This window comes from Caretta caretta, chromosome 5 (genome assembly GCF_965140235.1).
Source record: "Caretta caretta isolate rCarCar2 chromosome 5, rCarCar1.hap1, whole genome shotgun sequence".
NCBI classification, from domain to species: domain Eukaryota; kingdom Metazoa; phylum Chordata; order Testudines; family Cheloniidae; genus Caretta; species Caretta caretta.
In genome coordinates this window covers 48965534-48981986 of record NC_134210.1, presented here as the reverse complement: position 1 = coordinate 48981986, position 16453 = coordinate 48965534, and the positions used below count along the sequence as shown (strand labels likewise).

Below are 16453 nucleotides of genomic sequence, written 5' to 3'. Positions count from 1 at the left end.
GTCTTCGCTGTCAAGGCCCTTCAAGACCTATCCACACCCTACCGATCATATCTCATTCAGTATCAAAAGGTTGACTCCCACCGCTGATCACCCTATGATGCCAGCCACCATCGCCCACTGTTCAATTTTCAAACAAGCATCTTTGTGCTTTCTCCCATGCTGCTCCCTACTCTTGGGAGCAGCTCCTCGTACATATCCACAAAACTACATTATCCTCCTTAAAACTCTTTTGCCTAGAAAAAACTTGACAACAGTTCAGTTGCTACAGTGCTGAGACCACTGTATCATGGTGACCAATATTGTCTCATTTCCTTGTTCTCCTGTCTGTCTGTATCATCTCTGGTCTTAGATAGATTGTAAAGCTCTTTGGGGCAGGGACCATCTTTCTGTTCTGTGTTTGTACAGCACCTAGCACACTGGTTCCCAAACTGGGGGGCATGAAGAAATTCCAAGGGGGGCGCGAGGCTACCCAGCCCTTGAGCTCCCGGCCGGGGAGGCTAGCCTCCAGCCCCTCCCCTCCTGTCCACCCTCCCCCACAGCCATGCCGGGAGCGCAGCTTGCACCTGCCCACCTCCCAGGCTTTCCAATAAGCCAGTCCTGCCGCTCTGAGCGGCCTGGTAAGGGGTGGGGGGGGTTGGATAAGGGGCAGGAGGTTCCATGGGGGGCAGTCAGGGGACAGGGAGCGGTTGGATGGGGCGGAGGTTCTGGGAGGCAGTCAGGAGACAGGGAGCGGGGGGGGAGGGGGTTGGATGAGCTGTGGGGTCCCGGGTGGAGGTGGTCAGGGGACAAGGAGCAGGGTGGGGGTTGGATGTGGGTAAAGGAGAGGTGGGGGGTGTGAGGGTTTCTTGAAAATTAAAAAGGGGGCCTGATGCCAAAAAGTTTGGAAACCACTGACCTAGCACAATGATGTCCTGGCCCAGAACTGGGGCTCTTAGGCGCTATGGTATTACAAATAAATAATGACAGGTTTCAGAGTAACAGCCGTGTTAGTCTGTATTCGCAAAAAGAAAAGGAGTACTTGTGGCACCTTAGAGACTAACCAATTTATTTGAGCATGCTCAAATAAATTGGTTAGTCTCTAAGGTGCCACAAGTACTCCTTTTCTTTTTGCAAATAAATAATAAGTTTCTTATACTTTACCAGCAATTAATGGTGTAATATATTTTATTTTCCCCTACTCATTTTATCAAATCTAAGTACTGAGAGAAATTACTAGCCACAACAGAGGGACGGCTTGTTGAATATCGCTATTTTCCCTGACGATACTGGAGACTATTTGAGTATTACTAAGGGAGATTGGACCAGAGCATTGTTTTCCTTAGTTTTAATGAACATAGATTTATTGTTATTGCATATTACTAAAACACCAGTCTTATTTTATTTATGGATTTTGCTATGTGTTCTGACAACTGCTTTTGCAAGTAATTCATGGCCTATACCTATTAAATAAATAAACGTAATATATGCATTGCAGAAAAAAGACCTAAAATATCATTTTGTTGCACTTCCCTCACCTTATCTGATGCAGTGTCTTCAGAAGATTTTGCTGAAGAGTCAAGGATTAACGGAACAAACAGAGTTAAAGATTCTTCTTCTGGATTGTCAGACTGTAATTTTGATTCACCATCTAGTATTTCACTAGCTGTTTCCTCTTCAGTCATGAGAGATGGTTTGATAGTCTTTTCTGTTAGCTCACCATTGAGTGGCTCTGATTCAGTTTCCTAAAGTGACATTCATAAGTCAAGGTAGGGCACAGCCATTGTTCAAAACATCAGCGTAAAAAATCTCAGAGGCAGAACTTTTGCATACAGACATTGATCAGCAGGGTGTGAGGTTCTACCAAGACGCAAATGTTACTTCTAGCTTTAATTTCATAACTTCTGTTACAGAGTAAAACTGTTGTGCAAACAGTTATATTTATCATGTTTTTTTTATTTTTTGGCTTTTTTCAAGCATAAAAATTAAAGCACACATTTTCAAAATTTACAGGAGTCTCTGATATACAGCAAGCCATTGGTTCCTTAAGGATCATCTAATTTTCTTCAGAGATACTAGACCAGATTCTGGCCTCTGCTCCAGCTACTTTGTGCTGCCAGAGTTAACAGGCTAGCTGGGGATTTACGTTACAGAAGCTCTTGTGGACTCTAATGTTCACAGTAAGTATAGAGGACATTTCCCTAACCTTAATTCTGTACCAGCTTCATCTTCCAAATGGATTTAAGATGTAGTCCTACATAAAGTGCATTGCAATAAATTTCATATAGAGTTAGCAAACACACACAAGATGGTAGCAAAGACCACATTTGACACAAAAGGTTGCAATTTCCTGCTCAGATGTGGATGGAAAGCTCCTCAAGCCTATCACCACCACCTGGGCCTTATTTACAGGGAACCTCAGCCAGACTCAGCTCCTACCTCTTTCTCATCTTGTTTTTCAGGTGGTGATGTACATAACTCTTGTGTTTCCAATACTGACTGGTCCTCATTTTCAGCTACTGTTTCCTCTTCATTTTCAACTACATTTTCTTCAGTTTCTTCTACTAACTCTTCTGAGCTTTCAGATGTATGTGCTACAGGTTCCAACCTGCAACAGAAAATAAAACAACTCTTTTTTTAGGTTAATAATCTCAGTGACACCATTTAATAATGAGAACTTTCTCCTACAGCAAGTTAATTAGTATAATACACATTCATCATATAGGAGTGTGGAACCCAGCTAAATAAATAAAATTATATGTTGAAAATGGACAACTCCTAACTAGACAGCTATTCAACTAGACTGTTGCTGCACCAATACATAAAGAGGCCTCTATCTTGCATCCATTAAATTCAAAGCTAGAAATCAGGAATACCTTCGTGAGGGCTGCAAGCTTTTGAAGTAATAAAACGTTAATCCCTTAACTGTAAAAAAAAATTTGGACCCTGTGAAAAGAGACCCAGCTTCTCCCAACCCAGGTATACCAGTATCAGTCTCATGTGACTTAATTGTCTGAGTAGCCTTATAGAGCTAAAATGATCATTAATTTCATATAGTTTACAAAATGTCTAACTGGATTAGAATTCAAGATAGCAGACAGCATGCAGATTGGCTGGAAAAGTAAAGCTTTGATGTAGCCAAAAGGTAATGAGGTCTCAGAAATGTTCACTTTTTATTTTTGGGATGATGGAATTTTTTCATCTTTAAGTGCACTTAGGTTTTATATATGAAGAAATGATAGTGTGCACAGCTGACTTGTATACAGTTGTTTCACCAGCATTCTATAACTACACACCACAGTTTCTCAAGATAGATTATGGCAGTGGTGCCACAAAATTTTTACCACAAGCCCTAATATCCTGATTTTCAAGAACAGTCATGAGCTTCCCAACTATCCAACTAGCCAATTATCTGTGGCTACAAGTCTCGAAGCACTGATTGCCAATCTGTGGGACAGGTGGTTAGAAATCACAGAATAAATTTCATATATTCCAAACACTGTCCATTTTACAGCAGCACATTGTCTACAAGTGCATAATAGCAGCATATCATCTCTGGTTCCATTTAGCTATTCATCAGGAAAGTAAAAAGCAGACCCTGGACAGTAGCGTAGCTAGAGAGGGGAGCAACTGCTCCCCCACTGAGCACAAGTGGAGCTTTTTTAATTTTTTGGCGCCTTTTTTAATTTTTACTCACCCGGCGGCACTCTGGGTCTTCGCCGGCGGGTCTGACGCTTCGGCAGCGGGGGACTTCACGCATTCTGGGTCCTCGGGGGCATTTCGGTGGCAAGGGCCTTCAGTGCTGCCGAGGACCCGGTGCGCCGCCCGGTGAGTACAAGCAGGTGGCACCTTTTTTTATGTCTGCTCCCCCTGTTCGCTCCACCTAGCTGTGCCACTGACCCTTGATAGTGCAGGACATGTGAAGCCACTTAGGGCTTGTCTACACTGGCAATTTACAGCGCTGAAACTTGCAGCGCTGTAAAGTGCCAGTGTAGACAGTGCTTTGAGCACCAGTAGCTGCGCTCCCAGCGCTGGTAGCTATTCCCCTCATGGAGGTGGTTTTTTTAGAGTGCTGGGAGAGCTCTCTCCCAGCACTATGCTGCGACTACACAAACCATGTTAAAGCACTGCAGCGTTGTTCCTATGGTTCCCAAAATCTGCTGAGTTTATATGGAGAAACAAACCATTGCTTTGGTGCGATCACTTCAGAGTTGGCAGCTTGCTTTTTCCCCCTAGAGTTTTATTTTTAAGGTAATCAGCAAATCAGACTAAAGCAGGGGAAGGGAGGATATATCAATTTTGCTTTTTAATGGGATAGGAAATAGCATGTACCACATGAGTAGGTACACCACAGCTCTGACACCACTGAAACTGCAAAATGAAAAGTGACACATTACCTGCTTCCTGATATCCAAAGAAGGTTTTCATCCTCTCCTGAAGGAATTTCAGTTTCAGATTCCTGGCTCCTCTTTCCTATCCTGGGACGTTTTAACTGACTGCTTCGTGTTCGAGTAGAAACGGGTGTAACATCAAGCTCTTAAAGATACAAAAAATGAATGTAAATGAAAGAATACTCATACCTAATGGATCTGCACATTGTAAGAGAATAACTTTAGTATTTTTCATAAAAGTAGGCATATGCAGAGCCTAATTGAAAAAGCATTTCATTATAGGATTTTTTTTAAACACACCAAAATAAATATACAATACTAGCATTCATCCAAGGATGTTAAAGTACTTTACAAACATTGCTTAGGCTTCAAAACACCTCTAAAAGAGGTATTATAATTTATCCATTTTGCAGATGACTAAATCAAGGCACAGAGAAGTTAAAAGTAATGGTGAAAATGGGCCATTACCCTACTAAAATTTAAGAACCATAATACTGATGTTCAACATTATTTTTACCTTCAGAAGTGCTTGCATGGGCATCAAAGATGTCTTTGCCTTTTTGAGAATCAACCTAAAGCAGAAAAACATATTGTACTTTAAAAGTCTGAACCACTGGAGAGTCTATTCTCCTGATTGAAATGCCTTCATCTCCCAACCCCCCGTTACATTCTGGAGTATTAATTCAAGTCACTCTTTGGGAGACCGACTACAGTCAGGTGAAGGAATACGTGAAAAAACGGTATCTTCTCGACAAAGAGATTGGCTCATGAGGTAAATTTAGAATCAGATCTACTCTCTTACGGACTAATACACATTTTTACTATCCCAAAACATCTAGCTCGGGATTATTAAAAGAAAAATCAACCAAATTAATAAATCTCTATTACTGGTGATGATGTGTCAAGCTGGGTAAAACAGAGCTTCAGCCTTAGATTCTAGGTGTAGTCTGCAGAGCCAGCAGGTACCAGGTCTTTTTATTTATGACCAAACTAGATCTGCAGTCATTGAGAGACAAGCATCCAACCCCACAAATCTATTTTTACAATAATTTCTCAGAGTATAAACTTCTTGTTTTTAAAACAGAGCTATGATTAATTGCCCTAGATTAGCTACTTTAGGTAAACTAGCACTAAAAAGAGGCCATGTCCACCTGCTCTGCTGCAATTCCAACCCACCCCACAGACCTCTGCTGCAAGACCCAGTGGGTTGCAATCAGTTCTGTAACACATTGATATTTGAGATAACATCAAGTAAACTTAAATAGTGGGGTTTGTTTAATTATATATTAGTGTTACAATCATTTCAGTATTCCTTGTGTTTTAAAAGATAAAAATAATGTAATACACAGGTACATGTGGGAATCGTTTTCCACATTAATATTTTACACTACTCCTAAATCTTCAGTGTGCTGCAGAATTTTGTACAGATAATGCAGTCATCAGGGAGAAAGCCAGTTCTAGTATTTTGGAAGGGATTCTGGGATTTGGGATTCTGGCCTCCAGAAGATATTTGCGGCTTTTGACATTGGGTGCATTTCTTTTTTCCCCTCCAACTTTTGGGCAGAGGCACAGGTGACTTGACTTTTTTGGGAGGGCTTGAATTCCTAATTCACCACTACAGCAAGCCTTAACAGCAACTAAATGTTCCACTGCTCCTTCCCCCATAATACGTGACTGCATCCAACAACCTTATATAAGTGCATTAATCAGTTGTTTCTGCTAAAACAATTACCAGTGGAGATGACATTTAAATAATCATAATCAAGTTTCAGAGTAAGAAACTTACTGTTATGAATGACAGCTCTCAGAGTTGTTGTTTCAGGCTTGTTTAAAAACTCAAGAAGAAAATACTATATCTGTTTGCATTCAGTTTACCCTTGGGAGGTAACCTTCTCAACCATGCTACACACTTAATTTTACTTTGAACACAAAGTTTAAATTTCAGTAGCTAGGTTTTGTGCCTAAGGCACTGGTCTTGCATAATTAAAGTTTACTCCCAACTGCATTTTGACTGGTTTGTACAATGCAAATTAATACCTCATTAACATTCATCATTATTCACTGTATGCAATCTTGCAGAATGTTCCATCTCTTAACAGCTGCCTAATAGTCAACAAACAAAAATATTCAACTGCATATCCATATGCGGGTGAAATTTGGCTGAGGTTTCAAATATGCACAAAGAGACTTGCATTCCTTTTGTGGTGGAACTGAATAAACCTGAATGCAGGCTGTACACTTTACATCATGATCATCTACAATGCGATTATGCACTCTAAGACACTATCTTCTTAGACTTATGCATTTGATGCGTCCATCTGATGCCAAAGAAATGCAGCCTTTGCACTGTTTGTGAGTACAGTGCTTCTAAGTGTCATAATCTGGATATTCACACATCCCAAGAGTGCAGGGTCGGGGAGGAAATCAGTTGAAATACCCTCCCCCCAAACCTATAACAATCTACCAGTGCAAGTTACTAGACACTACTAAGGCCATCTCATACCCTACAGCATACGAAGAGAGCATTGGTTGAAAAAAATGATAGTACAAGATGCATCCTAGTGTTCTATTAACACTAGGTGAATTTGCAATGTCTAAACAACAAGCTGGTGCTGCTTTGCTGAAAAAAGTAACATTAAACCAAGTGTAACAAAAGCATCTGTCTTTCATAGATCCTGACACCCATGTCAATTTAGTTCAACCACAACAAAATTTCACAATAAGTATGTTTCTGGCTTTCTCATTGAAGCCAGAACTATGTCTTCAAGGGTAATCTGATAAAAAGTCATGGGTTTTGATAGACTGGATAATTCAAAAGAAAGGCTATAGTCCAGGCTCACAGGCCCAGAGAACACTGAGGAGATACTGGAAGTTCAAGATGGATTGCTGAAAGGACTTACTGAGGGAGAGAAGCACAGGAAAATGGAGGCTAAAGCTGGAGTATTGAACAAGGAGGGCACACACTTTTATTAAATTCATGGACTTTATAATTTATTTCCTAGGAATCATCTATATTTTTCCCAAAAGTTTATCTAGTATCATTGCTCTCTAATTAAAAGTTTAAAAATGGATAATTAAAAAATATATAACTTCCTATATGGAGACCCATCTCTTTCTCTTCAGTAAAAGATTTTACGGAACAAGTAATTAAGGAAGCCAGAAGAATATGAAAATATAAATTATATAATTCTGTAAAAGCTCTTTGCTTTTATGTATACAGAAAACACTGTGTGTACCTACCCTTAGCTGCGTTTCAATCTCTGTGCTTTGTTCACTTCCTGTTTCAGATTCCATTGCAGACGGCAGAAAACACTCCTCAGTCTGGGAACTGTTGTTTTCTTTTTGAGAGGCTCCTGCTCTTAGAAAAATTCAACAGAAAAAAAGTGCAGATACAATTTAAATAATGAAGTTAGCTGGCATCTTTCCAATGACTTCTATGGGGATTGTTCACAGTGGGACCGTCTACAAAAATTGTTGTAGACACTGTACAATGTAACTTTACTTTTCAAGTTTCAATAGTTTCCTGGCCTTGCTTCCAAAGCCTCTTTACCTGTAGTTTTGAGTGTTTCTCTCTGCAACACACTGGTAATAGGTGTTCTCTGGAACCAGTGTCCTGCTCCTTCAACTTCCCATAGAAGATCATGATCCCCTGGGTACTTTTCAAAATACTGCTTACAAGCTGAAGAAACATAAATAAAACAAAACCACACCACACAGTACGCACATCTGTAACTCATCTTAAGAAATTATTCAAACACTATCCTACCGAGTCAATTATAATCTGACCTTCTACTTTATCATATTTATAATACATCACAAACAAAATGGAACTGAGCCAGCAAGATGTGCATGTCTAACCTGAGTAACTATATGATAACATTTCTGTAATCCTCATCCATCTAGAACCCAGTCCCGTCCTCTTATTTAGCACCTTTCATCATTGTGCTATGTCTTACATTTAGATTGGTTTCAGAGTAGCAGCCGTGTTAGTCTGTATTCGCAAAAAGAAAAGGAGTACTTGTGGCACCTTAGAGACTAACAAATTTATTTGAGCATAAGCTTTCGTGAGCTACAGCTCACAAGTGAGCTGTCATAAATATAAAGGGAAGGGTAAACCCCTTTAAAATCCCTCCTGGCCAGAGGAAAAATCCTCTCACCTGTAAAGGGTTAAGAAGCTAAAGGTAACCTAAAGGTAAAGCTAAAGGTAACCTCACTGGCACCTGACCAAAATGACCAATGAGGAGACAAGATACTTTCAAAAGCTGGGAGGAGGGAGAGAAACAAAGGGTCTGTGTCTGTTGGTATGCTGCTTTTGTCGGGGATAGAACAGGAATGGAGTCTTAGACCTTTTAGTAAGTAATCTAGCTAGGTATGCGTTAGATTATGATTTCTTTAAATGGCTGAGAAAAGAATTGTGCTGAATAGAATGACTATTTCTGTCTGTGTGTCTTTTTTGTAACTTAAGGTTTTGCCTAGAGGGATTCTCTACGTTTTGAATCTAATTACCCTGTAAGGTATCTACCATCCTGATTTTACAGGGGTGATTCCTTTACCTCTATTTACTTCTATTTCTATTAAAAGTCTTCTTGTAAGAAAACTGAATGCTTTTTCATTGTTCTCAGATCCAAGGGTTTGGGTCTGTGGTCACCTATGCAAATTGGTGAGGATTTTTACCAAACCTTTCCCAGGAAGTGGGGTGCAAGGGTTGGGAGGATTTTGGGGGGAAAGACGTGTCCAAACTACATTTCCCAGTAAACCCAGTTAGAGTTTGGTGGTGGCAGTGGTTATTCCAAGGACAAAGGATAAAATTAATTTGTACCTTGGGGAAGTTTTAACCTAAGCTGGTAAAAGTAAGCTTAGGAGGTTTTCATGCAGGTCCCCACATCTGTACCCTAGAGTTCAGAGTGGGGGAGGAACCTTGACATGAGCGTTAAATTTAGATGGTAATCTTAAGGGGGCAGGGACTGTAGGGTTTTTTTCCTGTCTTCTAGGAAGCATTTTTGGGTATTAAAAATAGTTACAGTAACTCCTTGCTTAATGTTGTAGTTATGTTCCTGAAAAATGCGACTTCAAGCAAAACGATGTTAAGCGAATTCAATTTCCCCATAAGAATTAACGTAAATAGCATGGGTTAGGTTCCAGGGACATTTTTTTTTGCCAGACAAAAGACTATATATAGATATCTATATAGAAGACTATATAGTTAGATATATAGATATACACACACACATATATATACACAGTATAAGTTTTAAACAAACAATTTAATACTGTACACAGCAATGATGATTGTGAAGCTTGGTTGAGGTGGTGGAGCCAGAGGGTGGAATATTTCCCAGGGAATACCTTACTGATAAATGATGAAATAGCACTCGGCTGAGCCCTCAAGGGGTTAACACATTGTTGTTAATGTAGCCTCACACACTTCAAGGCAGCACAAATGAAGGGAGAAGACACAGCATGGTAGAGAGAGACAGACACACAGTGTGTGTGTGTGTGTGTGTGTGTGTGTGTGTGTGTGTCAGACAGACAACATACTGTGTGTGTGAAAGAGAGATGCACATTTCCCCTTTAAGTGCGCTAGCCCCACTCTAAGCACATTGCCCTTTTAAATAGATCAGCCAGTTGAGACAGCAACTACTGCCAGCAAGCTCCTTCCATCCTGAGCCCTGTCATGTCCCATCTCATCCCCCACTCTGTAGAGGCAGGAGACAGAGTGTGTGTTCTGGTTCCTGAACCATCTCTGGAAATTGCCCCTGGCAGTAGAGAGTAGACAGGAACCCCAGAGGACTCCCACAGCCAGTATGCTTCATTGTGGGAGTGCAGGAAGCGCCTCCACACGTTATTAAACTGCCCTTATATTTTGGCTTTGGGACATACCACAGCCTCAGGAACCAGCAACCTTCTCTCCCTCCTCCACACGCATTCTGGGGTAACATTTGCCCTCAGAGCTTGTCAATATTTGTATCTCACCCATGAACACTTCAGTTATTTCACCAGTTTGGATTCTTGTTCACCTCTGTGGCAAGATCTCAGCAAGCCAGCACCGGAGAGACAGCAATCCCCCCTCCCCTTATTTAATACTAACTAATGTTACAATTAAAATAAACTAATATTTTAAACTTTTAAAACTAAAGGGGAAAAGCATTATGGACTTATTTTGGGAAGAGCACTTTCAGCCAAGTGTATCTGCAATTCCAAAAGTAGCAGAGTCAGAAAGAGTAGGATTTTTCTGGTGCCCACAGAAATATGAAATATGTGTCAGAATGCAGGTAAAATGGAACAGGGGAACCCCCAAGGAGTTCAGTCACAAATTTAATTAAACCATTATTTTTGTAAACAAGCGTCATAGGCATGGAAGTATGTCCTCTGGAATGGGGGCCGAAGCATGAAGGGTCCTACGAATCTTTAGCACATCTGGCACGTAAATACCTTGCAATGCCGGCTACAAAAGTGCCATGTGAATGACTGTTCTCACTTTCTGGTGACATTGTAAATAAGAAGTGAACAGAATTATCTCCTGTAAATGTAAACAAACTTGTTTTTCTGAGTGATTGGCTGAATAAGAAGTAGGACAGAGTGGACTTGCAGGCTCTGAAGTTTTACATTGTTTTGTTTTTGACTGCAGTTATGTAACAACAAAAGCTACATTTGTAAATTGCACTTTCACAACAAAGAGATAGCACTACAGTACTTGTATGAGGTGAATTGAAAAATACTATTTCTTTTGGTTATCATTTTTACAATGCAAATATTTGTAATAAACAATATACACTGATTTCAATGACAACACAGAATACCATATGAAAATGTAGAAAAAATCCAAAATATTTAATAAATTTCAATTGGTATTCTATTGTTTAACAGTGCGATTAAAACTGCGATTAATCGTGATTAATTTTTTTTTGAGTTAATTGCATAAGTTAACTGCGATTAATTGACAGCCCTAGATATAATATTAACCAATAGAAATTCAAGGATTACAAGAAAATAAAACAGCATGCACATTCTCCATCTGATTTTTTAAGGTTCATTGAATAACAGCATATTTTATATTTATTTAAATTTAAAGTTTGTCATGAACTTTAAGAAATTTAATCTCTTCCTTCCATATTGAACTGAGATGGGAGTATTTATTTGGAAGTTTAAAGAAAGCCAGAGTGGACAAGACAGGAAAAAAATTACAGAGTTTACCTGTATATATGAAAGATGACAGTGGGTAGCGAAGACCAAGTGTGTCTTCAGTAAAGGAATCCACAAAATCCTCCAACATCATTAACCCAAAATCTTTCCCACGATGTCTCTTTCTCACAAACATTGTGTCCAGCACTGGAAGCTGATAACTTTGGGTAAGATAGGAGCTACATAGGCTTCCTGAAATCATGGAAAAACCATACATCAGTATTTCATCATTGATTTGTCACAGTTTTAGATCATCAGCAACATATAGGGGCTTGGCTTTTACTGTATCCTGATGATAATAGATGTACTGCACACATAGCAGCCACATTCAGTCACTCACTGGCTCGCTGGCCCAACTTTGTATTTTTGCAGCTTTACAGATGTAAGAAAGCTTGTCTGGTATAGTGGCCTACTGCTACACGATAAAGAATGGAAGGCTACAGATGAGAAGGTAGTGGGGGGAAAGGCACACTTTGGAATCCTGCTGAGTTATTTCTTGGGGAAATCTGGAAAAGAGAATGCAGTGAAAAGATGGAAGAAAAAGCCAAAAGGCTCAATCCAAATATATTCTCTTTACATAGATTAAAAAACTGTTTAAAAACAAACCCATAATTATGGAAGTCAGCTCTCATTTAGGAACTGAAACACAAATCATTATCCCCCCCAACTTTTTACAGAACATCAATAATGCTGAAGTCAAGGCAAAATTTTACAAGAAGGGATTTTTCCATTCATAGCATAGCATGGATTACAAATAATAATTATAATTAAAAACAGGTGCACTGTGACACAACACAGCAATTTAAGTATTGAAGAATTCTTGAATGGTAACCATGAACTCACTGGTAGAGTGTAGTGGGGTAGACACCCGCTCCGGCCCAGAAGGGTTTAAGATAGCCCTGGGAGAGGGGCTGGGGCAGGGGAAGAGCTGGGCTGATTGGCAGAGCAGCCGCAGCTGGGGGCCTCGCCCCAAACAGACCCAGTGGGCCTTGTAAAAGCCAGGGAAGCCAGGAGCAGAAAGACACTCTCTCTCTAGTTCTGAGAGAGAGGGACCTAAGCAGAGTACCTAGATTGGAGCGGGGCTAGGGAAGGGCCTGAGGAGCACCAGCCAGGAAAGCCCCAGGCTGTGGCCTAGCATTAGGCCCAACAGGTACTGCGGTTGCAGGGGACAGCCCAAGGTTAGACAGAGGCAGCAGGTCCAAACCCAACCTTGCCTCTGATGAGTGGCTCATACTGCAGTCTGCCCCAGGGTGCGGGGGCTAGCTGGTGACTGGCAGGAGCCTAAAACTGAGGCGAGGTATGGATAGTGGGTGCAAGGTTCCCCTGGGAGGGGGAGACCCAGAACTGTGGGGTACTGCCAGTGGGCAGCAGCCAGTGAAAGGGGCACCAGGCACCACTGGGAGGGACATGGGAGCCAGCAGCAAGGCGAGACACCAGCCTGAAGAGGACCCCCTAGAGGATGGAACACTAATTCCCTGAGATGACCAGCAGGAGGTACCGCCGGTGATTCTGCGCCCGGTTACATAGAGTAATAAATGTTATTTATCTGGATTTGTATTACAGTGGTAAATACTGGTCCCAAGGTGGGACTGGAACTCCACAGTGCTAGGCCCTGTGCACACAAAGAAAAGAAAGCCCCTACCCTAAAGAGTTTACAATCCAAATAAAATAATAATGAACATCTCATATATAGCACTCATCACAGACATTAACTAATTAGTCCTCACAATACTTTTGTGAGGTCAATTGCTATTCTCATTTGCCAAGCAAGAAAAACTCAGGCAGGAGAGATTAAGTCATTTGTCTAAGGTTACGCAGTAAGTTCACATCCAAGATGAAATTAGAAAAAAACCCAGTCCTGTGGTCTGACCACTGGACTACATCTCAGTCTATCACCGCAGAAAGGAGGGGGGGGAACCCATGAAGTATAACAGTATTTCACATACAAATAGTCTTGGATGTTTATTATCTCCGGATTAGTAAATGATAGAACATGAAAAGTAAGTGTACTTGCATGATCTAATTGCCACAACGTAGATGGAACAAATATTTATTATAAACACTCCTCCCTCACTCAGAATGTAATAAAATCAGTTGTAACAGAAACTAGAATAAAGTATTAACATTTCAACCCAGAAGTCATTTTTGTGATCATTGTGGTGGCTTAAATTTTAGCGTGAATATTGCTCCATTAGGACCTGAGCAGTTTCATAGCTATGTTCACAGACACAATATTGATAAACAAAACAAAGACATGCCATCTGCCAATTACCTTCCACACAGGAATTACCATACTGGAACAGATCAATGGCCCATCTGGCCCAATATCATGTTTCTGATAGTGGACAAGGCCAGATGCTTCAGAGGAAGGCATAAAACCCTTCTTGTGCACTTAGCTGTACAACAGTTGCAATTCACCACAAATTTCCCTGAAGTTAATTCAAAAACCTTCTACTGAGACGAGGATAAAGTTAGGATGTCAGATCATACCACTTTGGCCCAAAATTAGATATTCTATTATTTAAGGAGGGCTGTCAGTGTGCTCAACAAATTATTTACAATTAAGTTAGATTTAATCCAGCAAAAGTGAAAAATGCAATCAAGTTTTGTAACAATCAGAATTTATAATGTATATTTAAGCAGTGAGAAGAAATGAGAGAACTATCTATAAAGCAATGTTAATGACATGGAAACATGCTACTTAAATTGTAAGCTCCTTGGACCAATCATTTTGTTCTATGTTTATACAGCACCTAGCAAAATGGGGTCATGGTCTGTGACTGGGGTCCTAGGCACTAGCACAATACACACAAATAAAGAACAGCAGTAATGAGACCTGACCCTGCAGCCACCCTGAGATCAACTAGGGTTCTGCACACAGGGGAATTGCAGGATCAGACCCTAAATGTGCACAATACAGCATTAATGTTTGTAACTTCCACAGTCTGGGTGAATTTCACCTTCACCAAATTGGTCTGACCATATCCAAAATATATTAGACTGTGCACAAAATATTGTCCCCTATGACGCACATATGTCTTTATGCAGCACTACTGTACATCTTCAGTGTTAAAAGGGTAGAACACTGGACAAAATTTTTGCCTCTTGAGTTATGGGGATATAAGAAGAAGCTACTTACCTTTGTAATTGGAGGTTCTTGTGGTCCCTATCTGTATTCCACTGTGAGGTATGCAGGTGCTCCATGCACCCAGAGCCAGAGAATTCTGAAAGCTGTACCTGTCAGTCTGGCATGCACCTTCACTCTCCTCATGTCTCCAACAGAAGAGATTGTAGTAGGGCAGACTGATTGCCTCTCCAGTTCCTTCTCTACCATGAATCAAAAGATGATTCAAAGCAGCAGGGAAGAAGAGCGGGTACTGGAATATAGATCGGGACCAAATATCTTGAAGGACCTCTAGTTACGAAGGTAAGTAACTTCCTCTTTGAGTACTGGTCCCTATATGTATTCCAACATGGGTGAGTGCAAACAGTACTCAAGCAGAACGAGGGTATGAGGATACAGATGGCAGAGCAGACCAAGGACTGCCCTTCCAAAAGGATGTATCAGCATAGGAATCTTGTACTAAACATAATGCCTCGCAGACGTGTTGATGGAACGCCATGTAGCTGCTTTGCAAATATCATATAGAGGTACTTCTTGAAGCGATGCCATAGACGTCACTTGTGCTCTTGTGGAATGAACCCTTGCCCCATGAGTGAGAGGGAGAAAGAACAAAATACAGCCTGAGATATATTTCGAGATTCTTTGAGAGGTTATAGCTTGACCCTGAACACTTTCTGCTACAGTGACAAACAGTTTAGGAGATTTCGGATTGGACTCTCGAGATATCGAGTGCCTTGTGCTGTGTGGTTGCCAATATGAGCTACCTAATCTAACAAGGAGGTATCTGTAATGATCATCCGATCCACTAAGGAGGAAAGGAATGGCATGCCAATGCATTCTTGGCATAGAGTCTTCCACCACAGCAGAAATGATATTAATTTGATGGGTGGGAACAGTTACTATTGTGTTCATGGATGCTGATTTGGTGAGCACACTGTTCGAAGCCACGCTTCCAGACCAACTGACAATGGATGGTACTAGAGACACTACTGTCGCCAAACTGTGGTCTGGTACCAACAGAGCCCTAGATTTGTGGGCTTTCTTGTCATGCCCCTGAAACTTAGGACGTTCTAAATTCTCTTGGATTGAGCTAGAAGACTTGCTCAATTTAGGCAGGGCTCTGTTCAACTTCTTCTAAGTGGATTTGGAGGAGGATTTACTCTTTTATATTTATGAAAACGCTCCCTGTCCTCCTGACAAGATGACACCAAGAGATCTGTGGGGGTCGACTCCCTCACTCCTGAGTCGGCCCCAGTGGCATGAGACACACACCTTACTAAGTCAGGCTGAAGTATGGGAGTGGTCCCCTGGCCTAGGTACGACTGCAGCCTCAAGGCCTTTTCCATTAGGTACTTCTTAAGATGAAGTTCCCACCCTTCTTGGGGAACAAGCAGCAGACACTGCACCTTGCCACGATATGGGTTTCGCCGTGGCACTACAGGCATTGTTGGTGGTGTGACAAAGTTCCTGCTCTACCTTGGTGGGTCTTGCGCTTATTGGCAGATTTGCTCGCCTTGGAGCCTCATGGCAGCCCTCAACTTGGCTGTTTTTTTTCCTGAATTCACAATCCAGGTAGACTCCTCCTGTGTCTGACCAGGAGTTGGGGGGAACCCGGGCCCGCCCTCTACTCCGGGTTCCAGCCCAGGGCCCTGTGGAATGCAGCTGTCTAGAGTGCCTCCTGGAACAGCTGTGCGACAGCTACAACTCCCTTGGCTACTTCCCCATGGCCTCCTCCCAACACCTTCTTTATCCTCACCAGAGGACCTTCCTCCTGGTGTCT

At 41.3% G+C, this 16453-nt stretch overlaps 1 protein-coding gene across 6 annotated transcripts in view; it reads right to left on the bottom strand.

Annotated features, from left to right (window-relative positions):
• Positions 1-16453, bottom strand: part of FAM169A (family with sequence similarity 169 member A) — a 67465-nt gene that overhangs the window by 4878 nt on the left and 46134 nt on the right. For all 6 annotated transcript variants that reach the window (XR_007356934.2, XM_048851849.2, XM_048851848.2 and 3 more), the window contains 7 exons: positions 11562-11741; positions 7918-8046; positions 7608-7720; positions 4885-4939; positions 4374-4512; positions 2416-2584; positions 1515-1721 (listed from right to left, as the gene is read on the bottom strand). Coding sequence is in view for 5 of the 6 variants with exons in the window: in XM_048851849.2 (XP_048707806.1) it covers positions 1515-1721; positions 2416-2584; positions 4374-4512; positions 4885-4939; positions 7608-7720; positions 7918-8046; positions 11562-11741 (992 nt within the window). In the remaining variant the exon portion in view is untranslated. The remainder of the gene's footprint in view (positions 1-1514; positions 1722-2415; positions 2585-4373; positions 4513-4884; positions 4940-7607; positions 7721-7917; positions 8047-11561; positions 11742-16453) is intronic.